The 26,577-nt window shown below is 37.7% G+C and overlaps 1 protein-coding gene across 1 annotated transcript in view; it reads right to left on the reverse strand.

Moving 5' to 3' along the window:
- ttc12 (tetratricopeptide repeat domain 12) overlaps positions 1-20,382 on the reverse strand; it is a 73,956-nt gene extending 53,574 nt beyond the window's left edge. The window contains exons 1-8 of the mRNA XM_004916092.4: positions 20,310-20,382; positions 15,309-15,374; positions 13,783-13,952; positions 13,040-13,082; positions 11,104-11,181; positions 10,676-10,797; positions 6,357-6,416; positions 2,596-2,667 (exon numbers count right to left, since the gene is read on the reverse strand). Coding sequence (XP_004916149.1) covers positions 2,596-2,667; positions 6,357-6,416; positions 10,676-10,797; positions 11,104-11,181; positions 13,040-13,082; positions 13,783-13,952; positions 15,309-15,360 — 597 coding nt within the window. The 5' untranslated portion in view covers positions 15,361-15,374; positions 20,310-20,382. The remainder of the gene's footprint in view (positions 1-2,595; positions 2,668-6,356; positions 6,417-10,675; positions 10,798-11,103; positions 11,182-13,039; positions 13,083-13,782; positions 13,953-15,308; positions 15,375-20,309) is intronic.
- Between the last annotated feature and the right edge of the window lie 6,195 nt (positions 20,383-26,577).

Below are 26,577 nucleotides of genomic sequence, written 5' to 3' on the forward strand. Positions count from 1 at the left end.
CAAAGTCTTCCAGTCTTTGATAGCTCAGCTGGTGGAGCAGAGGACTGTAGGTCTAATTGATCAATCCTTAGGTCGCTGGTTCGACTTTTTCCTAGAGCTGGGACCAGCTGTTTTCCCTGCAAGCCAGGGGGGTGATATCCCAACAACTTGCCAAATTCACTGTTTTAGAAAATGGATTTCAGGGCAGAATCCTGTTTGAGCAGCCTTGTTGACCGATGCGTTTTGAATGAAAAAAACGCGGTTTACCACAACAGTATTCCCCTTAACAACTTTGTTTTTAGAAGCAACACATTGACAGGCGCAAAGCATTGTGATTATGAGTGAACTAATGAAGAGTCCTCTCGCCAGCTCCAGGCACGAAGCAGAGCAGAGCAGCGCAGCGCAGCGGAAGTGTGCTGTGCCCATAACCCAGATGTCGATGGTTTAAAACCAACCTCTGCTTGCCCTTTTTAGCAGGCAGCAAACCAACCTAGAATCTGGCTTTCAATCCACTGTCTAGAGCCATTAAAGGAGGGTTTCAGTCAAATGATTTTGCGGTTGAATGGTGGCAGCCCCTGGCACATAGCAGAGTGGCGCAGCAGAAGCGTGCTGGGCCCATAACCCAGAGGTTGATGGATCAAAACCATCCTCTGCTAGCCCTTTTAGGCAGGCAGCAAAACAACCTAGAATCTGGCTTTCAGTCCACTGTCTAGAGTAATTAAAGGAGGGTTTCAGTGAAATAATTTTGAGGATGAATGGTGGCAGGCCGCTTGATTTCTAGGCGACATTGAATCTCAGTGCAAAGGAAATGAATGAGAAGAAAGGGACGAGCTTGCATGCGCTTCTTTTGATAGGGTGCCGCCATCAGAACAGGGGTTGTAATAGATTCAAGCTACAGCACAGCAGGCACCGTATATACAATTGGCAGGTGGAGCACAAAGCTCACACTTAATCCTCCTTGTATTGCTAGAGCCTTTGTTTCCACAGAGCCAGTAGAGCAAAAAGACACCCGAACTGCGCCAACCAATTACAAGACAGTGACAAAGCTGGCCACGAGGCAAAGCAGCCTGCAGGCGCTGCCGCAACCATATGGAGACGCCAATGTTTTTCATCGGCAGACTTTAGTGCCTAGTCTAGTTATAAAGATATATAGCTGACTACCCACGTCTCCAAAGGCAGGCAATAAAGAGCAGTAAGATGCAACTTTGCTACATGCCAGCAGGCTTTGCCATATGCTCCGGCAACAGAAGGGCAGGCACCATTTATTCTGGCATTGCTAGACTTTATCACTCCACAGAAGCAGAAACATCCCTGGGTGGGCTCAAACCTCCAACCTTTCAGTTAACAGCCAAACACACTAACCAATTGCGCCACAGAGAGCAGAGACGCATGTGTTGCCTTAACCCTATCGAAAGGCCAATGTTTTCCCTCTGCAGGTATTGATCTCGCACAACCATACAACAATGTATTATGACCAAAGATTGCCTTTACAAATGAGGCATCTAACCATATCTCGGTAGGATCGGCTGGGTAGGTGCACAGGGAGCTCCATTTAAGGGACAAGAAAATGAGTGGGCTAGCTCTATATTTAAAATCTTCAGTGACTGCAAATGTTAATCGGAGGAAATATTGTGCACTGAAATCTGTGATGGTGGGTTAAAGTCCTTTGAAAGCGGACTGGTTCTTTAAGAAGGAGAGGCTAAGAAGCGTTTACGGCATTCCCCAGATGGCTCGCTAGACAGAACGTGACTGAAGCATTACACGCACATAAAAAGAGAGGTCCTCTTTGGCTTTAAAGAGCCCTAAGTTAGAGATGCCAGAGATTGAACCCAAATCCTCATATATGCAAACCATGCACTCTACCACTGAGCTACATCCCCCTGAAGTCTGGCTGAAGCAGTTTTGCTTATTGCCTAAAAATTGATAATAATAATAATAATCCCTGTGCTTCAACACAGCCTGAGCTGACTATTTGGTTATAATATACTTGCTACAGAATCAGACCGCAGGTGCCCTTTGGGGGCAGCCTTCTACTGTCAGGATTAGTGATGAGCGAATTTCCTGCGAAAAAATTTGTTGCATGGAATTTTTTTGTTGGGTGGATGGGTGGAGTTGTACCAAAACATTGGCGGGCGATAAAAAAGACGCGGGCGATAAAAAAACTGTGCAACAAATGCGTTTCGCAAATTTTCTTGCCGTTTTGTGAATTTTATGGCAAAGCGAAATGAGAGAGATTCGCTCATCACTAGTCTTGACTTCATGCTTCAAAGATCTGTCTTTGATTCCACCAGAGGAACCAATGCAGGTCAAAAGGACACATCATGGTGAACTAGAAATTCTATCAAGGTAAGATGGAGAGTCTTATTTAAGGCAGTATTAAACCATCTCCTCGTAAAGTCACTCATAGATGTTTTCTTCCTGCACAAGTGCATGTTGAAGTCTTCAATATGCATGCCTTTATCGATTCTAGACCCGACAACCCACTATGCCCCTTACCGTGAGCCTACCTAGATTGATTCACTTTAGACATAATATAACAAGAAAAAAACTGATCAAACATTATTTTCAATTGCTAAAGATATATTTTCATAGGCAGCCATTTGTCTGTGTTCTTACCTCACTGTATTCCTTCAGTCCTAGATATGCTTTCCCCATGTGAACATAGGCTTTGGCACACTTTTCATTGCACTAAAGAAAAAAAGTGATTCCACAAAGCTATTAGTTACTCAAAAGGGTTCACTGAAGAATGCAAATACAAAAGCACTAGTACCAAAATGGATGAAAAATTGTGTGCACATTGACAACATTCTACTATGTACTTAAGGCCAACCATGCTGCTTGTGCCTTGCTTGTGCCTTGCAGCTGTTTGCATGTAACACCATTTAACCTGTCACAGATGAGTGTGGCGACCTTAAACATGGTGGTAATTTCATGGTTCTACTAGTGGGATGTATTAATGGATGCAACTGGCTTGTGTATAGGATGCTAATGGTGTACTGTATAGCATTCTTTCTGCATTTCAATTACAGTGGGCAGTGTCGTTAACAGAATCAGTGTCTGATTCACTTGGTCATTTGCAGATAGTGCAACAACCTGCTATTGGAACTCTTGAATCACCAACACACTCAGGAAGGCGACAGACTCCCTGGTGTTAATAGGGGTCATTTATTACAGTCCTGGGCACTAAGGGGCCCAAGATTGCTCCCAGTTAGTGCTAATGCAGAGTGCAAAGCCTGGTGCAGAAGTTAATTATAAGGCCATGCTGTGGCCTGTGTCCATTGCCACTTCCTAACTAGTATTCCTGAATGTCTATGTTTCGCAGGCAGTAGTCAGCACAACAATATGCGTAGGCTTTAAGGTAGTGCAGGTTCTCTAATGGCTACTTCCCACTGTTTTTTTTTGCCTGTAATGCACAATTTTAGGGCATTACATCGCTTTAATGCCTGGAAAGTGTGCAAAAAAAGGCATTGTATTTTTAAAAGAACCAGATCAGTGTTGTTCCTGAATGTCTATGTTTCCCCAACCTCTCTGCTGCTCATGAACACTGTTTTGCCAAACACAGGCAGTGCTGCATTCATGGGGGGCAGAAGCAGGTTTCTGCATTCCAAAATGGAACAAAGACACCTGCATCAATTCACTTGGGCAGAAAAGTAGAGTGCATGGTGCAAAAAATGAAGAACTGTGTCCATTATTTGCACATTGCACCTTGCCTCCCATGTCATAAATGAGCCCTAGTGTTGGCAGATCAAGGGTGTATGGATGCCTCCATATAGCATAGCATCAATACATGCTCACATTTCTGTCTATTTCAGCCCATTGCACTTGAATATTTATTTGTAAATCATTAAATGTACCGTATACATTTTTTGGGTGTGAGCTAAAAGCTTACTGTACTCACACATAACAATATTTACAAATTTGTGTTTATACATGGTCCTCTGCATCAGTCTGAAATGAAAGCAATTGTGCACATTGGCACAAGGGAACGTTGGAATTAATTTCGCATGAACTTGGCAGTAGTCCCAGGTTTCTCCTAGTGAGCTGCAACTGAATTGTGCCAAGAGACACTAATTCCATTATTGATGTCACACTATAGAAGCAATACCATCTACACATACTGTAAGTGTAGTAAAAATGCATATAGTGCAACTTTAAATTGATTTGGCAGAACAGTCCCTAATATAAATCTATACTGGTGCACTCCACTCAAGTTACAGTGTATACTACTTAGTGGGAATCTGCCATTATGCTCAACTTCTGTGACAAATAGTGATGGGCGAAATATTTCGCCAGGCATGGATTTGCGGTGAATTTCCGCGTTTCGCCATTGGCGGATTGTTTCGCGAAACGGATGAAAAAATTCGCCGTGGAAAAATTCGCCGCACGTCAAAAAATTGTCGTGGGCGTCAAAAAAGAATAGTCGCGGGCGACAAAACAATAGCCGCGCAACGAAACAATAGCCGCGCGACAAAACAATAGCCGCGGGCGACGAAACAATAGCCGCGGGCGACGAAACAATAGCTGCGCGACGAAACAATAGCCACGGGCAACGAAACAATAGCCGCGCGACAAAACAATAGCCACACGACAAAATAATAGCTGCGGGCGACACATTTTTTTTGTCGCACTGCATTTTCGCCGTTTCGCGAATTTTTCGCCGTTTCGCGGATCTTTTGAAAGATTTGCGAAACGGAACAGATTCGCTCATCACTAGTGACAAACACTGCATTGTGTGAAAAAATCAGGTGATGTTGCCAAATCCCTAAGGGGTTAAAATGTTAAATAAGGTTAAATAAAATGAATGCTGTTAACTCACTAAGGCTGCAGTCTCCCACTTAGCTAAAGCGTGTTTTATGTTCTCAAAATTATTTTTCAGAATGATTGAAGACATTACAAAATATTCAACATGTTAAAGCAATAACATCTTAGATGTGACAACAAAGGAACAATAAATTCTTTATATGAGTAATTATAGACTGCTGATCTTGTATTTCTCAGTGCCTGCGTCAGAGCCACCTCCACAATAAATATGCAGCCTTCAACATTCATTTCTAAAGCCTCTGACATTGAAAATTAGCTGGCTTACCCTAACGAGACATCCAAAACGTTATCCATTCATCAACAATTATAAATTAATTATTAGGAAAGATTAAGGTATTTAAATGAAGAACTCCTTAAAGGTTAAGTTTTTTTTAATGTATCACTGACCTTGTTTGTACTCCTAGTATTAGGCTAATACTGACCAGGATACATGAGTAAATATACAGTATGACTGCTCAGGAAGCCAAATACCTGTCTTTTAGAATTAATATAGTAAAATGGAAAGCAATATATTTTTGAAAGTGATACATCACTTGATACTTAAATTATAAATAACATAGATGTGCATATTTAGTGCCACATATTTGCCTCTGCTATAGATATACAGATATTTGCTAATAGATGCAGTTGTAATACCAAAGCTTTGATTCTCTATTGTTTTTACTGGATACAAGGGGGTTCTAGACCAACCCTTTTTAAACAGAGATACTAAGTGCACACTCACAATGGATGCCTCATGCAAAAAAGACCAGGGTTCAATGCCCAAACATAGGTGTTTTTCATGAATTTCCTGGGAGTGCCTAAATTGTTTTTCTGATCTGATCTAATGGTTTTCAGCTCAGCTATCCTGTTCTGGCTAACCTGATTGCTGCCAGACCTGGCCTGTGGCTAAAATTGACTCTCGTCAATCCTTCTGATACCGCATTTTGGACTATTTGCCTGCCTGGAATCAAGCTTCCTCCTTGCCCCTGACTACAATCCTGGCAGGAGCCGAGCAGGCCCTGACAGGCTATCACTGTACATAGCAGCAACTAACAAACTGCCTTGAATGCCAAAAATGCGGTTGTGTCAAAATCTTGGACATAAGGTTCTTAAAATAATTCTTAATTGTACACCAAAGAGACCCACCTATATAACTTAATGTGCTCTAAACATTATTGTAATTTACATTATTATTTTTTTTTAATTTCATGATATTAGCATATTTACACTGCTAATGTAGTGATCATGTAACAGGAATTCCCTCTGCTGTTCAGTCCAGGGGCCAAAAAATATAATTGACTAATGCAGCATCTCCTGATACAAATGAGCAGAGGAACATCTGGGGACCATTGCTTCATCACTAAAAAAATATATATATAATTGCAAAAGTGCTCAGAAAACCAGGTTTATAGTATATTAAGTTATACAGGTGGGTATATGTCCCCTTTAAATGAAAGAAAAATAATTGGCTGATTTGCTTTAAGGGTATCTGTTACGATACCATTAACCCTCAAAAATATATTATTTTAAAAGGATTGTTTTTATTCTTTATCAAGGGTTAAAAAACAACCTACCTTTAATGCCCATTGACAATCAGAGATAGCATTTTCATATTTTTCCAATTTAATAAAGGCCTGAAAACAAAATAATACATTTTATCACTTTGAGTGGTCAGTTTAACTATAACGGATCAATATCCTGTATTCACTAATAAGACTTTTGTTCACGTGATTTGCCACCTAACATATATTTCCATTATGTTGTTTTTGGTGCATAAAGGATTAGTGTCTCGATGCAGAGAAAGCTCTCCTTTAAAGAGGAATGACAAGGAAGAAAGTTAGCGCTCAGGAATATAAACCTAAAAATATCTGTTACTAGAGAGACACATCTACATATGTACCAAAATGTTTGCAATTCATCCAAACTGCAAATAGGTATTGACTGAAATAGCTTTCTCTCTAAACTCAGGCTCCTCACGGTAACTTTCATTGGCTATAGACTTAGTTAGATATTTTTCCAGTTTCATGTTCAGCTAACAAGGCACCACTTTTCATAACACTCTCTTGTATAATTGAAATTACATCATTTGTTTCTTAAGCAAAGAGGATCAATAAAGTGTCATTTAGACAGCTTCATTGTTATGGCCATCATAAAATCCCAAGAGTTTTGTAAAGTAGTTTTGCTGAACTGGTGAACTTGCTGAACATTATTTGAAATGTTTAACACTTTCCTTGGTATTGTGTTTAAATGACTAACTCACACCATGTACAAAAGAGTAATTCCTCTTGTACAGTGAAGCTTAAAACCTAAGGTCGCAAATTCCTTGCAGATAGTGACCTGGCTGAAATTGAATTTAGGACCCCAGTGATGCAAAGCAGCAGAGCTGACCATTGTACCATCAAGCTTCCCAATTAAATACCAAGGAAAGTACATTTTTCAGTAAATGTTTCATCCTGGGAGATGTCAGTGCCCTCCTTTTTCAGTTCCCTATACATGTACTGTGATTGTAAGGATCAGCTGCTTGAAATTTCTTGATCCCATGAACCTTCTTCACGCTCTTCCCCATCTGATATAGGAATTTGGTAGTCTGCTGTAAGATGGGGCTTGGCCATATAAATGGCCAAATCTGTCTGTATGCACCAGCCATTATTATTGCCAGATGACTGGTACTGATTATAGGAACATCAACACCAAAAACTGAAAGTGTTTTAAAGTAGTTAAAATATATTGCCCTGCACTGGTAAACTAGTGTGTTTGTGGGGGGCAGCCATTAAAAGCTGAAAAAAGCAGAAAAGGCACAGGTTACATAGCAGATAATAGATAAGTTCTGTAGTATACAATGGGATTCTCCAGAGTTTATCTGCTATGTGATATGTAACTTTTTCTTTTTCAGATCAAATATCTGTCCCCATGGCTACACAACAGCTTATTTACAAAAACTATAGTGGTGTTTAAGAAGCAAACATGCCACCTTTACCAGTTCAGAGCAACAGTACTTTATATTTTATTTACTTTAAACATTTTCATTCATGGTGTTATTGTGCCATTAATTACTCCATCCAGTTAGGGCCAATATTTAGCTAGGCAGTGATATTACTTAGAGATCAGTATTAGAGAATAAACATTGGATGTGTGATTGTCTACTTCTACTCTTTACATTATATAATATACTTATATTTACAATATATTCACATAAGAAATGTCAAAATAATTGCATTTTTAGGTGTAATATTCCAATAATTCACAAACTGAAAATATCATTCCTCTAAGTTAGAGATAAATGGAAAAAAGCTGCACCACAGAACCGGTTTACTGGTTAGCAAACCTCCCATGGCATCACTTTCAATTTGTAATTTTGTTATGGTAGGGAAAGTTTTCTTCAGATTAAGACCTTTGTGTTCAAAGATGGCAAATCAAATGGTTCAGAAAAGAGTTTTAGATTCAGGCTGACAGAATTGTGCTGCTGAGAATGCACAATCATAGCTCTACCTCCAAATGACAATCACAAGCCAGAATATTCTTTCTAGTTAAAAAAAGGCTGCACATCAGAAAAAGCATTCCTACAGATGTGATTCCCATCTTTTTCTATACATGTTTTGTACAGGTATGGGACCTGTTACGCAGAATGTTCGGGACCTGGGGTTTTCGGGATAAGGGATCTTTCCATAATTTGGATCTCTACACCATAAGTCTGCTAGTCTGCTAAAAATCATTTAAATATTGGATAAACCCAAAAGGATTGTTTTGCCTCCAATAAGGATTAATTTTATCTTAATTTGGATCAAGTACAAGGTACTGTTTTATTATTACAGAAAAAGGAAATCATTTCTAAAAATTAAAATTATTTGCTTATAATGAAGTCTATGGGAGATGGCCTTTCCGTAATTCTGAACTTTCTGGATAACGGGTTTTCGTATAAGGGATCCTATACCTGTACAGCAATGGGACAAAAATAAATCAACAAACTTAAAGTGAACTACTGTCCCTTCTGAAATACAGGTATGGGATCTATTATTCAAAAGCTCCAAAATATGGGGAAAGTCATTTTTCCCGACAGTCCTATTTAAGCAAACAGTTATCGATGATTTCATTTTTCTCAGTGACAAAAAACAATACCTTGTACTAGTTAGTAGAGTAGCATAAACCCATGTTGGTGGCAAAACAATGGTATTTGGTACTTAATGTTTTTTAGTAGCCATAAGGTACAGTACAGTGGTAATTCACATTATGAAAAAACCTATAGGTTCTGGAAGAGGTTGTGGTAAAAAGTGAAACCTGATAGTGGATTCTGCACACCAATATATCAGGACATAGAGTGGGGGAGAATTGTCAGGACTAAGAACAGCTGAGCGGTGGGGGAAAAATGCATTGAATCTACCAGGTTAGTGCTAAGTGATACAATATACCATTAAGTACTGTGATTAACTATACAACTATGCCACTCCCAGTCACCAGCTCGCCTGTAAAGGAAAGGGGCATGGTGTGTCTTTCAAAAAGTAGCATTTTTTTACAGCTTCACTTAGATGGCTGCTTCATTAAATCTAATATGACAACAATATATTTTCGAAGGATATGTGTCCTTAAAATATTGTGCACAGTAAAGGGCACATATCAATTATGAGAATTCAGACTATGCATTAGATTGTAAGCTCTACGGGGCAGGGACCTCCTTCATCTTGTGACTCTTATTGCAACTGCACCTTGTATTTATTGTATTTATTGTTGTACTTTGTATTTATCCATTATCTTTTGTATTTATCCATTATCTTTAACCCCCTGTCTGTATTAATGAATTCTACTGTACAGCGCTGCGTACATAAGTAGCGCTTTATAAATAAAGATATACATACATACATGCATTGTGATAAGGTTTTGATGAATAATGACAATGCAGCTAATGTGTTTTATGCAAATTCTATTTGTTATGTTCATTGCCCATATAGCATATCTGGATGATTATGAGGCGCAGTTAGCAATTATGGAGATTACCCATATGTGTTCCCATACGGTCTATGCTGTGTCAGCCAATAGGGAGAGTGTTTGATTTAGTTGGAGGAGGCAAGGGAACCTTTGCCGAAGGGGAAGGGGGGGCATTTCTTGGATAGGGTTGTGGGGGGTCCTTCTCATTTACAGGGTTAGTCTACCTTTAACCTATTCTGAGATAATTTGCAAATGGTCTTTATTTTTTTCATTTTGTGGTTTTTGGATTATTGAGCATTTTGTCCACCAGCTCTCCAGTTTGGAATTTCAGTAGCAGCAGGTCAGTTTACCCTAGCAACCAGGCAGTGGCTTGAATGAGAGACTGGAATATGAATAGTAGAGGGCAGGAATAGAAACATTAGTAATACAAAGTAATTAATTTTGGCCTCACAGAGCAATAGTTTTTTAGCTGCCGGGGTCAGTGACCCCAATCTGACAGCTGGAAAGAGACAGAAGAAAATACAAGACCAGGTGAAAAGTTGCACATTTTCTGTCAGGGATAGTCAGAAATTTTTTGTCAAATCGTAAAAAAAAGATCGAAATGCTGTAAATCTTGTTAACTTTAGCCCATCAGGTAATATTAACACAGTTATATAATTAGTAATAGATTTTACAGACAAAAGTCTCTAAATAATGTCTGTAAACTACTGCTTAAATGTGAACTCTATAAATAAATAATATCAATATTAATAATAATAAAAAGAACTGTCTTTCTTAGTTGTGCTGATGTGATATTATTTATCAAAAGAAGTATCCACTAGTGTCACTGTGTCATTTCTAATATACTGCAACATTACTAGAGAAAGCATCATAAACAGAACAATTTCACAAATTTTAAAAGGCAAAAAAAAAAAATTCTTAGGATGTCTGAATATGCTTACGCCACAGTCAGTCTCCCAGGAAACAGGCTTACCTGAGCTCTGTTGGTGTATAAGACCTGCATGTCTCTAAGTTTCTCAACCCCTTCACTATAGCATTTCACAGCTGTCTCATAATCACCTTTTGAGAAGGCCTTATTTCCCAGTTCTTTCAGCGCTAAGGGAATACAAATACAGTTTGTCACAGAGAACCTGCTATCTGTAACTGACTATGACAGGTTTTGTTAGTATGTATGGGACACAGTTAAATATGTGCCCCATAGCAAGTTATTTCTAAGCAATTTCTACTATGTGAAATATAACCCTTACAAAACAAAGTCAATATAAATATGTATGCACATAAATCGGTATCAATAAGTAATCCAATGGGACCTTAGGAGAAGATTATTCATAATAAGCATAGAAAGTTTTGTTTTCTGGAATTCCATACCAGAATTGAAAAAAATGGTTAATGTCTCCCTACCATTTGCCATTGCCGTGTTCTCTTTCCGCCTTTCTGCTCTTTCTTTTGCATCCTTTTCCAAATGTTCAAGGACGTTTTCTAAAACAGATGAAATCAGAAATATTCATGTGAATGTGGGAATAGTCATAAATAAACTTTTAGTAGCAGTGGGGAACAAGCTAAATCTACTATAGGTATTGTACTACATAATACTGGTGGCAAAATAATCCAATTGGTTTTAAATTACTTTTAGTGAACTTAAGGTAAGGAGATCCAATTTACGGCCAGATTCCTTAGCTGGAAAACCGGATAATATATCCAATACCTGAACCAGCAAAGGAAATCACAATATCTAAAATGACCATTATACAACTAAAGATACATTTACATTCAGACTGCTGTAAAGGGTACTGAAGTAGTTTGTAAATTGAATAGTTTTTATGATTGTACTGAAAATATATTCTACCCCAACTAAATTAGTATTCATGTATTCAGAAATAAAATTATATCTCCATTCTTTAAGTCTAAAGAATGCATTTTATCTAAATACACATTTTGACAGTAAATGTAATGAGCAGCATTTTATACTGTTTATGTATTATGTTTCTATCTTGAATGCATGTCATATTGGGGATTATGAATTATAATAACAAAGCCAGCCAATGTTATGTTATAAAAGTAGTAATATGTGTTTGCATTTCACTAAGATGTTTTTCTGGCCTCTAGGGTAAATTCATTTGAGTAGGACACATCACAATTCAATTTGTATTTATGGCCTTGATTAAATTCAATGCAACATGCTTGTTGGTCATTTAAGCCAATGCTGACATTTTTGTTTTCAAGACATTTTTACCCTTGCATTGCAATTAGAACAGACACAAAGTTGCCTTGCCGTGACAGGTCAAAGTATTTTGCTAGATAGTTCATTTATGCTTAGGGGGTATAAAGGGAATGACCAGTTTAATGGTTAGCAGAGCTTACATTGAAACAAATGAATTTTGCTTTACTTCTGATGGAATAACAGTTTATTAGAACTTTGCATGTACATTACGGTATCATAGAGAACTATGAAGATTTAAATGTTTCTCGGCAAAAATACACATTGTGGTGCTAAGTGCAAAGCAAGCAAACTGCGATATTTTACAAACAAGGGTTGCCTTTTACTTGTTTTAAAATACATAAAATGAGGACATAGATAACAGAAGACATCAATAGCAGCAGCATCTTCTATTTATGTGCACTTCACATTCAATTTTCCACAAAAAAAGTAATTGCCGCCAGATTTGAAAAATACCCTCATTTTGAAGTTTTAATGTGTTTAGAGTTGCAGCAACATTGGAGACAGAGGCCATGTACAAGTGGGGGACTTCGAATAACATGGAAATGGGTGGGAGGGCCAGAAAAGCCCAGGGAAAGAGTTTATACAGCACATGTTCAGTGATCAGAAACAAGGGGGGGGGGTAATATAGAGCAGTGATCCCCAACCAGTGGTTCAGGGACAACATGTTGCTCACCACTCTCTTTAATGTTGCTCCCAGTGGCCTGAAAGTAGGTGCCATTTTTAAATTTCTGGCTTGAAGTCAAGTTTTGGAAGCACCGAGACACAGTTTTACTCCAAACAGAGCCTCCTGCAGCCCAGCAGTCCACATGGGGCTACCAAATAGCCAATCACAGTCCTTATTTGACATCCCCCAAAAAAATATTTTCATGCTTGTGTGGCTCCTCAACACTCCTCAACTCACAAGTAAAAAAGGTTGAGGATCCCTGATATATAGGATGTGTAAAAGCATAATCAGGAAGAAATATATTTTCCAATGCAGTTAGTTGTATGAGAATATTTTAGATATAAATGCAGTTTCTAATATATTTGCATATAATAATATAATTTCAGTGAAGTAAAATTTCCAATTTCAGCTTCCAGTATTCCAAAGCCCCATCAACCATTTTGGTTGCTTACCTTGCATCAGTCTGGAGTCCTTGTTGGCATGATAAGTGCTACCCTATAGTCACATTGTAAAAATAAAAGGAAGAAAATGAGTTATCTACCAAACACCAAATTTGATCAAGGCAACACCACACACAGGGGGTTTTAATCATTGCTGGAAGTACTATATATTTATTATTTGTGTCCAGCTAAAAGTAACTCTGAGGGCCCCATGCAATTAATTAATCCTAATTTCATTGGGCAAAGAGGAAGGTTGATGGAGTGGCCTATTACTTTAAAGGAACAGTAACACCAAAAAATTAAAGAGTTTTAAAGTAAATGAAATATAATGTACTGTTGCCCTGCACTGGTAAAAGTTGTGTGTTTGCTACAGTAACTCTACTATAGTTTATATAAATAAGCTGCTGTGTAGCCACGGGGGCAGCCATTCAAGCTGGAAAAAAGGAGAAAAGGCACAGGTTACATAGCAGATAACGGATAAGCTCTGTAGAACACAATAGTGTTTTATCTGTTATCTGCTAAGTGCCTGTGCCTTTTCTCCTTTGAATGGCTGCCCCCGTGGCTACACAGCTGCATTCTTTATATAAACCATAGTAGTGTTTCTGAGGCAAACACACCAGTTGCACCAGTGCAGGGCAGCAGTACACTTGAATTTTTTGGTGTTACTGTTCCTTTAAGGAAAAGGGTCTGTCAATGTTTTGTAACAGAAAAAACATTAGCCAGGTTATCACCAAATCTGTTACAGCAGAACTTACAGAAGCACACATTCCTTCAGGAGATGTGTTTATGACAGTTCTATTTGCTGTTGTCCTGATTCCATCATCATTGTCTTTGTTCTTCAACAGAGCAAGCCTTTTGTCTGCTTTTAAGAAAGCCTCTTGTCGATGTGACTCATCTGAGGAGTTTAAATCTTGTATGATATCAGCTGTGAAAGAACAATATAGTTAAAACTTGCTGGCTTTGCTTGCTCATTTTTCTACATCGCATTATTCATACATGACATCTTACTGTCTAGGCCAATATGAATTATGAACAATCTTTGTAAACTGTGCATATGTTTGGCACTATATATATATACTATATATACTATAATATATATACAGGTATAGGACCCATTATCCAGAATGCTCGGGACCAAGGGTATTCCGGATAAGGGGTCTTTCCGTAATTTGGATCTCAATACCTTAAGTCTACTAAAAAATCAATAAAACATTCATTAAACCCAATAGGATTGTTTTGCATCCAATAAGGATTAATTATATCTTAGTTGGAATCAATTACAAGGTTCTGTTTTATTTCTACAGAGAAAAAGGAAATCAGTTTTAAAATTCTGAATTATTTGATTAAAATGGAGTCTATGGGAGACGGGCATTCCGTAATTCGGAGCTTTCTGGATAACGGGTTTCCGGATAAGGGGTCCGATACCTGTACTAAAGGATATTAATAATATTTTACAAGAGTAAGTATAAAGTCAATTTAAGACCATTTGGATATCAATATATATACCGAAACAACACACCTAGACAGAATTATGTATACAGGTATAGGACCTATTATCCAGAATGCTCGGGACCAAGGGTATTCCGGATAAGGGGTCTTTCCGTAATTTGGATCTTCATACCTTAAGTCTACTAAAAAATCAATAAAACATTAATTAAACCCAACAGGATTGTTTTGCATCCAATAAGGATTAATTATATCTTAATTGGGATCAATTACAAGGTACTGTTTTCTTACTACAGAGAAAAAGGAAATCAGTTTTAAAATTCTGAATTATTTGATTAAAATGGAGTCTATGGGAGATGGGCTTTCCGTAATTCGGAGCTTTCTGGATATCGGGTTTCAGGATAAGGGGTCCGATACCTGTATAACAATTAAGTAATTATATTAAACATATAATGAGCTATTTATATTATAATAACCTTTTGTATGTATTTAAACTTTAATGACACCAGATAAAGGAGCCATAGCCTCAATTACATGAGAAATTAATGGCCAACCTCCTTTAAAATCATTTCAAACTTTTATCATACAAATGCTGCCTTTTTAATTAAAGGATCTTACAAGACATCATGGGTAAAAACCCACGAGCACATGCTCAAACACAGACTGCAAATAATTAGAACAATATTCTGAAGGTTGTGACTCCAGCAGCAATAACAGTTGCATGCTTACATGACTGGCATGTAGATTTAATGGTGTTATTCATTTATATAATTCATAAGCGTTTTTTCTAAATTCTGTTGGCTCCACCTTTATTATAATTTGTTCAGGAACTTACTGATTTCGTCAATGTTTTTTAGGAAACTCTCCAAGTTATCCTTTGTAGGCATGGTGGGAAAAAATCCTATGAAAAATGATAAAAAAAACTATTGTTATCATAGCAAGTAATAATTATACTATATTATTGTTTGCATTGTCACTAAAGCCATGTATGATCAATACATTTTAAAACAGTTTCAATTCTCTATAGATGTGCTTGTGTAATTAAAGATTTTGGTTTAAATTAAATTTTTTGTTATCAAACAATTTGTGTCTTTTTAATCACTCAGATCAATTACTGCAATTATGTATGGACATGTATTGTGTATAATGTACATGTGTATTTTATGCTATAAGGTTTATAAGCAGCTCATCATTATATTGAACTGGATATGGCCAGATATGGTCCTTCGAGAGTCTTTTATGGCCCCCAACATGCCTTGGCTCTCCACTGATCTCTTTGGATGACACCATTATTTTATTTTTATGCAGTGTGCATGCAGCCTGAAGTTTTATGCCTTCCTTGCTGCCAATTATGCCTGCAGGATTTATGGTCAGCTCTGGTAGAAGATTATCTATTGGCACAGAAATGGCTGAGGTTGCTTCCAAATAGAATTCAAACTGCCAGCAAAGGACAGCTGTTAATTAATAGTGATTTGTGATGGTGTATATAAAGTGTGCCAAGATAGTAATAAAGATGTAAACAAGCGTAATTGCAGATTAAAACGAAACTTCAGGGATCTAGATAAACCATTTTTAAGCTGTTCCAAATGCGAATATACATTTTGACTTTATATTGCTAGCACACTAGTTTCCTCTGTACCTGCCATACACGTTGCTACTCTATTTTAACTTCTGCTTTTGCCCAATTTCCATACAATTTTACTTGATGTCATTACTGATCATTGAACGCTAGCCTCCCATTATCCTGCTCCTAGTGCAGTTAAAGGAGAAAAATCCAAATACCTTATTAATAATATTAGCCTACCCCATGTGTGGTTTTGACATAAATTCTTGGCTATAAAACAGTATTACATGCAAGGTATCTATTAACCAGAAACCAGTTATAAAGGTAAAGTATGCCAATAGTATTTTACAAAATGTCCTATGAAACAATTCTTTGTTTTTGACATATTGATAGCAAAATAATCTTATTGGGTGGGGGGTTCCCATGCAAGACCTATCCTCTTCCTCCTCTCGTCTTTCTTCTTGAATGGGGCCCTTGCATGAGCAGTCCAGTTTTTTTATCGTTAATGTTTTCACTGTACTGCTCATGTGCAAGTGGTGCAAAGACAGAAGAAGGAAGGGGATCACTTGCTTGCAGGTACCCCATGCTGGTGGAGGTTTCTGCCAACAGTAGCACTAACAGGTAAGTGATTACAATCATTGGGGGGTGCATTACAGGGGTTGTTACCTCAGGTGATACAACAGTTTGGTGCTTTGGTAGATCGAGGTCCAACAAGACTTTGGGCCTGGTTTGCTCATAACTGAGTATTATATAGCCGATCAATAAGACAATTCTTAAATATATTGTCTGACACTATTACTGTATAACTGCATGGACTACTCTGAGCAGTGACTGAGTGCTGGTAGCCTTTTACTAGGCCCTCGGTAGTTACTTGCGGTTACTGTTTGCAGACAGGTCTGCTGTACTGTAGCCCCCCTCACTAAGTCCATTAAAGTTTGCCACCCACCACAAGGAAGTAATCAAAGGGAGGGTGCATGCAATACCCCCTTGAAGATATTTTGCTCGGAGGCCAAGTCATCTGAAGTTCTGCCATTTTTTGTGGGAATAATAACACAAACTAACAACATTGAAAAAATTTGGCACAAACCAGCTATATTAATTAATGAACCCCCAAAAAACTGTGCTACATCCTTGGGCAGTTATGCTTGAAACACTGCTTGGATTTTCTCTGATGACTTGTGTAAGCCACTGGCATCTAAAACATGTTCACAATATTGCATAGAGTTCTTTAAGAAGGCACATTTTCCTTTGTTATGTCATAGCCCAAATTCTTCTAGCTGTGTCAGAATCCTCTTTATGTGTCCAAATGTTCTGCATGGAGAGATATCAAATAGATACTATAGGGAACACCTCCCACCTATAGAATCATTTACCCGATGCCCTGAAGTAAATTGCAGAAAGTGTGCAGGATCAAAGTCAATATAGAGATTTATACTAGTGGGGAAGACCCCAAGTGATTCACAGCTTGCACCACTCACTTCTGCCACATCACATATATGACAAAATAAAATAAAACTTAGCTTTTAATACTTCATTAAAATAACGTATGTCTTAAGAAGAAAAAGATTAAAATTCTAAGGCAGAGGCAGGACCATTAGTACTGGTGTTCCTATGTCAATGGTGTAATGGTGGTATTCAGGATACCCTAAGGGGCACATTTACTAACCCACGAACGGGCCGAATGCGTCCGATTGCGTTTTTTTCGCAATGATTGGTATTTTGCGATTTTTTCGGAAAATTGTCGCGACTTTTTCGTTACTAATACGATTTGCGCGAAAAAACACGAGTTTTTCGTAGCCATTCCGAAAGTTGCGCAAAATCTGGCGATTTTTCGTAGCGTTAAAACTTGCGCAAAAAGTTGCGATTTTTTCGTGGCGTTAAAACTTGCGCGAAACGTCGCACCTTTTAAGTTTTAACGCTACGAAAAAGGCGCAACTTTTCGCGCAAGTTTTAACGCTACGAAAAAATCGCCAGATTTGGCGCAACTTTCGGAATGGCTACGAAAAACTCGCGTTTTTCGCGCAAATCGTATTGGTAACGAAAAAGTCGCGACTATTTCCGAAAAGTCGTAAAGACGCCGAAAAAATCGCAAAAAATACGAAAAAGTCGCAAAATGTTCGTTTTCAAATCGGAATTTTTCCAATTCGGTTCAGATTCGTGTCTTAGTAAATGTGCCCCTAAGTGTCAGCTACCACATATTGCATTAAAGAAATAAAAATTTTAAATATCTGAAAATTGCTCACATATATAACGTTTACCCAGATTACCATAGTAACGTGTATCTAATGAATTAAGATTGATTTGGCTGTCCTTGTATGAATACACGTGTTGCTATGGGGATATGCTGCATGGTTACATGTCTGCGTCAACGTGCACACAACAATGAAGGTGCTGGCGTCAACGCACTTCATATGCCCATGCTTAATCATGCAGTGCAGTGTTAGACAGCGATATTGTACACACTTGTATCAACACACTCTTCTCACTCATTGGTTTATTTGAATTTAATTTATTTAGAATTTTTAATTTGCTGCATTGCCTTTGACAAAGTTCGGGGTGCGTCAGGTGCTTTTAGCTGTTGGTAGATAGGCAGGGTGTTAGTGAACTTTGTCGTTGTTGATGGGTGATTTGGGTGGCGGATGTTGATGGGATGGGTGGTTGTGGGTTGGATGCCCTGGATAGCGCCCAATAGATTGATGTACTTGAAATTAATGAAAGAACAGGTAAGATCTTCACTGTGCTCATTTCTATTTATTTGATGCAATATATGGTAGCTGATACTTACGGTATCCTGAATACCCCCATTACCATTGTCTCCTCCCCTCCTGAACTACCCTAAAGACACCATTGGCATAGGAACACCAGTACTAATGGTCCTGCCTCTACCTAAAGCTGGCCATACATGCACCGATAATTTAGTACGAAACCTCGTTTCGTACGATATTTGGTGCGTGTATGGCAACTCGCCGAGGCGACCGATATCGCAGAAGGCTGCCGATATTGGAAGGGTCGCCGATCAGGCGGGTTAAAAGATTTTGATTGGGCACCATTGAATGCGCCTGAGCAAAATCTGCCCTCAGGGTTGAATTGACAGAAGGAGGTAGAATCCCTATTGTTTCTACCTCTATATCTGACGATTCAGCCCTGAATGTCAGTGGAGGGTTGGAAAGATCTTTCAAAAATTGCCACGTGTGTGCCCAGCTTTAGAATGTTAATCTTTTTCTTTTTCTCCTTAGGACATATGTTGCTTTAATGAAGTATTCATATTCCATTGTCTCTTTTAAATCACTGCCTGGTTGCTTGAGTATTTGAACCCTAGCAACCAGATACCTGCTGAAATTCCAAACTAAATTCCAAGCTAAATCATTTAAAAATTGAACACATTGTCTAAGAATAGCACTCTCTGCATCATACTAAAAGTTAATCTTAAGGTAAACAATCCCTTTAAAGGACACAACTTTGCAAAGAAACTTAACAAATACAGCAATGATCGAGTTTAATTTGAATTCACTTATTGTACAGCGCTGCGGAATATGTTGGCGCTTTATAAATAAATGTTAATAATAATAATAAAGTCATACCATGTTGAATTTATACGACTTTCAAGGCCAGAAAAAAATCTAATTTTAGTAAATCAGCCCCTTAGATTTTTATACTTTATCATTTTAACAAAAATGTTACAGGCATGTCTTTCACAGTTACAGGCATGTCTTTCCCTCCTTTCCTGCCATAAAACATTTTCTTTTTTTCCATTGTTTAACCCCCCACACACACAGTGTCACAGAGCAGGTTAGGAATGTATGAGGAGCCTGATTTACTTGTTTAATCTAAATATTAAAAAGGTTTCCATAAAATGTTACTGCCCTGTAAGCCGCAGAAGTTTGCATTGGAATTTGCCTTGTGACAGTATTTTTTTAAGAAAATATGGTAACCCTGGGATAGTTTGCCACATAGTTTCTGCCTCTTCCTTTATAGTCCCTGCTCTGTTATTTAGCTCTCTATCCTAGATACCTGCATCTGACAGACACATCATTTCTCCATTCTGTGTTCCATGTCACTTTAGCCACTGCTCTTCCTCATGGCCCCCACCTCTTAGTTACCTCTCCACAGCTCAGCTTTGTAAACTACAACCATGAGCAAGGCCCTGCCGGTGCCGGGCTGCAGTTTGAATCACATTGCTGTATGAGGTTCTGCAGCAGATAAGCCACAAGAACAACACACGACCAAGTTAAGTTTATCAGTCACATTTTCAATGAAATATAAAATCCTTACCTATCTGCCTTCACAGTAACACAGCACTTCCTGCCCCAGTGACTAGCAATGTGCTATTGTTTGCCGAGGCTTGTGTTACCTAGAAACGCATCAACATATTCTTTTTCTGTTGTGTATTCTCCGCCTTCCACAAGAGCCTAAACTCGCATTGTTTTACAAAGACTAAGCAATTAATTGTATGCATTTGTGTTAGAACTGCAATTGTCCACAGCCATTTGTCTGTGTTCACGTTGCACCACAACTTTGGTAGCAGAGAAAAATATCTGCTAAACAGTTTTTACAAGCTGCATTTTTATGTTCACAAAATAACCAGCACTATCATTGCTGGACTGGGTCACCGGGGCACTGGGAAAAAACCTGGTGTCCGTCCCCTGGCACGTTGAAGGTAAGTTTTGCGCTCAGAGGAGGATGTCGGATGGGTGCCCCTGCCCCTGTGGGGTGTGCGGGGGATGTGGTGGGGGCATCTTGGAGGGTGCGGGGCCCCCCCAGTCCAACCCTGAGCACAGTAGCTACACTTACCCAAATCCCTATATAATTTGCAATCCATTTGTGAATATTTGTGCTCAGGAAAGATGGGCACAGCAACACAACATTTAAGCATATGGGGAAAACATGTACATAACAACCATATGTAATAAAATGAGCACTGTACAATGTTTATAAATGATCCACAGTAATTGGCCAAAGTCACCTTTTGGTATTGCCACTTGATGGTATTATTTTAAGAAAATGTGAATAGAAACATAAAGCATAAAAGCGAGAAGAGAAGAGAAAGGTGAATAATTAAACATCTATAAAAGATAAGTAATGAAGACCAGTTGCAATGTTGCTAGGAATAGGACATTCTATAACATACTAAAAGTCTTAAAGGTGAACCCCTTTAAAATGTATTATTAAAATGTTATTACTTGAAATTATATATTGTATTTTCTCCACAAATAACCAGCTTGAAAAAGTTGCAGGCCACTACTCCTGCATAAACTATTAACAAACCTTTCATGTGTTAATGTGCTCATAAAGGACAAACAGAAACAGCTAATGTGTTGTAAGGGTTGTCTCACGCTTTTAAACTTTGAGAAACTAGGAACTAGAAATGCTTCAATGAAGTGCTTAAATTAATGTAAAATAGGGCGTGCATTGATGCTATTCTAAAATTTGTGACCCTGCTACCTCCCTGTGTGACCTAAGATCCCTATATGTAATAGATGCCAGTAAATTAATATTAGATGTCACAACATACTTTAAACAGTAACTGCTCCAAAAGATAATAAAATACTAATCCCATCCCAAATCAGTACACATAACATTGCATTGTGTGTTTTTTAGATTACACATAATAAAAATAACATGTTATACCTTTCATGAACTGATCTTTATTAGAAGTTCCCAATGTCTTGAATTAGAATGATCAGCTTTGTTTAAAATATACATTTATTTTTCTAAGATGCAACTCAGGTTTTGATTGAACGTTTAACATTCTCTGTTTTGGAAGCTTAGTCAGGCCAGAAATGAATTTGCTTTGGTATCTACACATTACTTTGGTTCCAATTTTCTGCTCACATAAATAGCAAATTGGTTATAGATGTCAAATAATCTCCCAGTTTGAGCAGCTTGAACATTTACATTTGAGCTGTGTTCATTTTGAGGTGCGAGGAGAAGAAAATGTCAAGAGACAAGGTGTAGGCACTGAGACGGTACTATTATTATAATGCAGCGTAAAGGTAAAAAGAAATAATTGTATATCAGATCATCCCTGTAGAAAGCAATTCACGTGCCTTTTTGGCCTCTTTGTGATATATAATGATAGTGATGACATGCCAATGCCAAAATCTGGGAGAAACAGCAATTCCCTTCAGGAAATGATAGAGCAGCAGGCACAGCATAGCACACACTTATCGGCAATCCATGTAACTCAAGGCTCATGTTGTGTAGAGGTTTACAAAATATAGCCACATCTCTGAATTACAGGTTAATATATAGCTTTTTATAGCAATATTGGGAGGCCCAATGTATTTCAGACCAACCAGGCCCTTGTGAAACAATAGTGAGGACCCAAAAACCAAGACCTCGTAATGGCATTGTGAGGCCTCAACACAAAAGGTTCTAGTAACTCCTACCACATTTCAGACTAAATAGGCCATAAGGAACTGGATGGTCTGAAACACATAAGGCATTCCAAGAGCCATTTGTGTCTAATCCTTCCAATGATTTTATAGAATTGTTTGCATTGCAGACATTTAGCACAGTTCTGTTATGGTGAGCTTAGCTTGTCTAGAGATAGAGACATCTCTGAAATATAACTAAATTGCTCATGTTGTTTATGCACAGTGCAGTGTTTTTTTCTCAGAATACTAGCAGCATTGTGGGTGTCAGCTAGTGTTCATCTCAACTTTTGCAAGATTTTCTTTCTGAATGTGTATGTGAATTGTGCCACTTTTGGTACAGCATTAGCATACAATTCTCTATGTTCAAGCCGCTAAACCATTTGTTTACACTTTGCCCACTGATGTTTGAATCTAGTGCAGCCTGTGTTGGGTCACACTAGATTTAAAATGGGCAGTACAGTGTAATATTCTTCATCAGACAGTTATTGCATTGCGAAATTGAATTGCACATAGGGTGCTGTTCAGGTATGCTTGGTGTACTCTTTTTGCACAAAAATAGCTTTACTAGCAAGAAGTTTTATTATATACACTGCATAATGATGTAAACTATAACATTTAGACGTGGTTGCTAAACATGGGACTAGACCTCATAAATAAACACGCTGAAACTTTTATTGATGGAGGAGAAGGTCGCAGCTTGATTTAAAAAAAAATTAATAGCACAACCTTTTCATGAAACATCCATAACCATTTACAAACCATAAACATATTCGTTCTTATCAGGCCAGCCTGTGTACACCTGTTAACAGGCCACCTTTGATTATTTTCCAGCTCCCACCACACTATGAGCCTATTTCCATCTGTATTCTAGAAGTGTTCATAAGCAATGAATTAGGAAGTTACAGATGCATAACTTGGTCCAAAAGTTATCTCTATCTATTTGTGATATCCTATTTTATTGCTCAAGAACACTTCTCTCTGATCTAACAGTATATTTGTTGTGCCATTCCAGTTGTTTTGCCTGACAAAGGGGCCTTAGGGCTCAAAAAGCTTGCTATGTATTTTATTGTTAGCCAATAAAGGTATAATTTCTACAATACTTTTGTATTTGTGTTTTTTATTTATTATCTTTGCTATTGGCTAACACAGTACTACAGTTTTTCTTCTGTATTCTAAAACACCAACTATCCCCCACACCAAATCTGTAATAATATTCAGCTTTGCTCACACCCAGCTTTAGCAAAGCAATATCATTTCTGTTTTGCATCCCAACATTGAAAGTATCATGGCCAATATCTGATAGATGGATCCCAACTCAATTATAAAGCCCTTAACCTCCGGATTTCAATGCCTGTATGTCAAGATATTTCTCTGCTTTTAAGATAGAATTCAGTGGTTTGCTCTTGTATAGCCAGGTCAGTCTGGCAATAATCCCAGACCACACAAATATTGTTGCTGGGAAACTAAAATGCAGTTGTGTAAACTGGCTTGACCTTTCCTACATCATTTCCTCTTAAATGAATGAAAACAATATCTGGGATTCCATGTTAAACCTCCTACAGAGAAAAAACTGTCAACCTTGCACCCCGTAAACCCATCCAGTGAATTTTTATCATCTTTTCATCAAAGCTAAGATTACAATGATAAATCCTCTCTTGATGTTTGATGGAGGGATGAAGAACAAGTATCTATCTTTATACTGTATCTACAAAGCTTGGCTGGATATAGATCTGAAAGCAATTGGACGTCCATCTCCCTGTTCTTTTTATAAAAAAACCTACTGTTTTTAAACTTGTTTTAAAAACCTGTTAAAACTAAAATCTAAACAAGAACTTCCTTTTAATATGCATGAATAATGCACTGTTTTCCTATATATTCCTAAAATGTTTGCATTTGGCACAACCCCAAATACTGAAATTGGCCTAAACCTGTTCCTTTGCCATCCACTTCTGTTTTTTATTTCCTTATCCCAATTCTCAAGCTCTCCCTTATTACCCTCACATCTTGCATGCTTAGTCCTCCTGGGCTGTTTTATATGGTGACACTGCCTCATGTACCTTTAATGCACCAAAAATTGTTTCTACAAACAAGAACTTCAACATTATAAACATGTAGATGGAGTTTAAAACTTTATTTCCCTTCTGTGACCCTTTAATCAATTGTTTGACTATCTGTCTCTTTGTAAAATCCTCCTTATTCAACACTCTGAGAAACAAGGCTATACCCCTGCCAAATGTGTTTTAATTCCTGCACACGAACAACCTGACTCCAACAAGTTCAAAACATGAAGATCGAGCTATCTGTTTCAGTAAAGTGATCCATCCCATCAGCTTCAAAAGCTATACATAAAGCCCAGCTATTAATGTAGATGTTTTCTTGTTTTCTTCTGTTTTCTTGGCCTGGACAATACTTAAACGCTTAAACATATCTTTCATATTAAATCCCATAAGTAGCCTGGAAATGGGTATGGTGCACAAATTGTGGAGCCAGATGTTTGAAGTATGATATCTGGGATCAGGAAAGAGCATGAGACCTTCTGATAACCTGGCAAATGCTTTGCTTTAATCCAGGGATTTGGTTGATAATTCATTTATTACATATACCACCCTTATGTTATCACATTTTTACATAATTCTCTTTCCAATTAGCTGGATCCCCTATACAGGTATGGGATCTCTTATCCGGAAACCTATTATCCAGAAAGTTCTGAATTATGGAAATCCCATCTCTCATTAAAAGCGAATAATTCTAATTTTTAAAAATAATTTCCTTTTTCTCTGTAATAATAAAACTGTACCTTGTACTTGATCCCAACTAAGATATAATTAATCCTTATTGGACGTAAAACAATCCTATTGGGTTTATTTAATATTTAAATGATTTTTAGCAGACTTAAGTTATGGAGATGCCAATTACGGAAAGATCCATTATCCCCCCAGGTCCCGAGCATTCTGGATAATAGGTCCCATACCTGTATTTCTAAGGCTACTAGCATCTGAAAAAAAATCAAGTAAAATTAGATTTTTTTTTGTCAGCCATTGATCAATGCACCAATTCCCCTTATGGAATGCTCTAAAGCCTGCTAAAGCAGCCACATCTTTATAAAGTTCTAGTACCACAATTTCAAAAAACAGGTTAATATTTTATTAAGCAACCTACCAGCAGGGATTACCCTAATAGGTAAAGTGGCCCTGGCTTATCAAACCAACTTCTTAAACTTTACTAGCTTATCATTAGGCAACATGAATTGCATCTTAATGGAATCAATGTCTATGCTTAGAATTGGATAATTTGACAGGGTGGAACAGTCTTTTCCTCAGATATTGGGATGCTAAACGGTTTATCCATAAGCCTAGAGGTCTGCAACAAGATGTGAGAAGTGTTTGTTCTTAATGGTCCCATAAACAAAAAAAAAATCTAAGTAATGTAACAAATAAATTGTTTTATAATTGTCCTGTAAAGCAAAAGGATAACTTCATCCCTTACATGTCAACCTTCTGCCTGCAACCATCCTATGTCTGCAAGGATACTATGCAGCTCCTCTCTTTTAGTTTTTTTGCAAAAGCTGCATTAAATTTACACAAAAGGAAAATTTGTTTGCACAAGGCAATGCATTTTTGCAAATATTTTTTTCATTAACAGCTTGTATTACATTCCCCTCTAGAAGCTCATTATATAGACAAAACTGTACCTGTTTTGGAATATCACATCTGGATACAGGATGATGACCCAGCATATCTGTAACTCCTATTCATCAGGTCTCAAACTTTAGGTTGTGAATAATATTCCTTCTTATAACTCTACTGGGATTTAAGACTTTTGATAACTCATCTAGCATCTGATCAATCTCATAAAGTAAGCAATATAAATTTATATGGAACATCACCTGCTGTCATGTTTATTATACCCTACTGTAAAGCATGTATTTTGCACTTTTTATAGAAATATATGCCATTTCAAGTGATGCAAGTAATAGCTGCCAACTGAATGACTTCCAACTTGGCAATATTTTCAGAAAAATACAGTTAACAAGGTACAAGTATAGAGAAGTCTGTTTTGAAACAGAATGGCATGTAGACGAATGCAATTTAATGTGCAATATTGGACTTTGAATGTGTTGTTGAATGATCCTACTGTACCTATAGTAGCACTACACAAAAAAA

This window comes from Xenopus tropicalis, chromosome 7 (assembly GCF_000004195.4).
Source record: "Xenopus tropicalis strain Nigerian chromosome 7, UCB_Xtro_10.0, whole genome shotgun sequence".
NCBI classification, from domain to species: Eukaryota; Metazoa; Chordata; class Amphibia; order Anura; family Pipidae; genus Xenopus; species Xenopus tropicalis.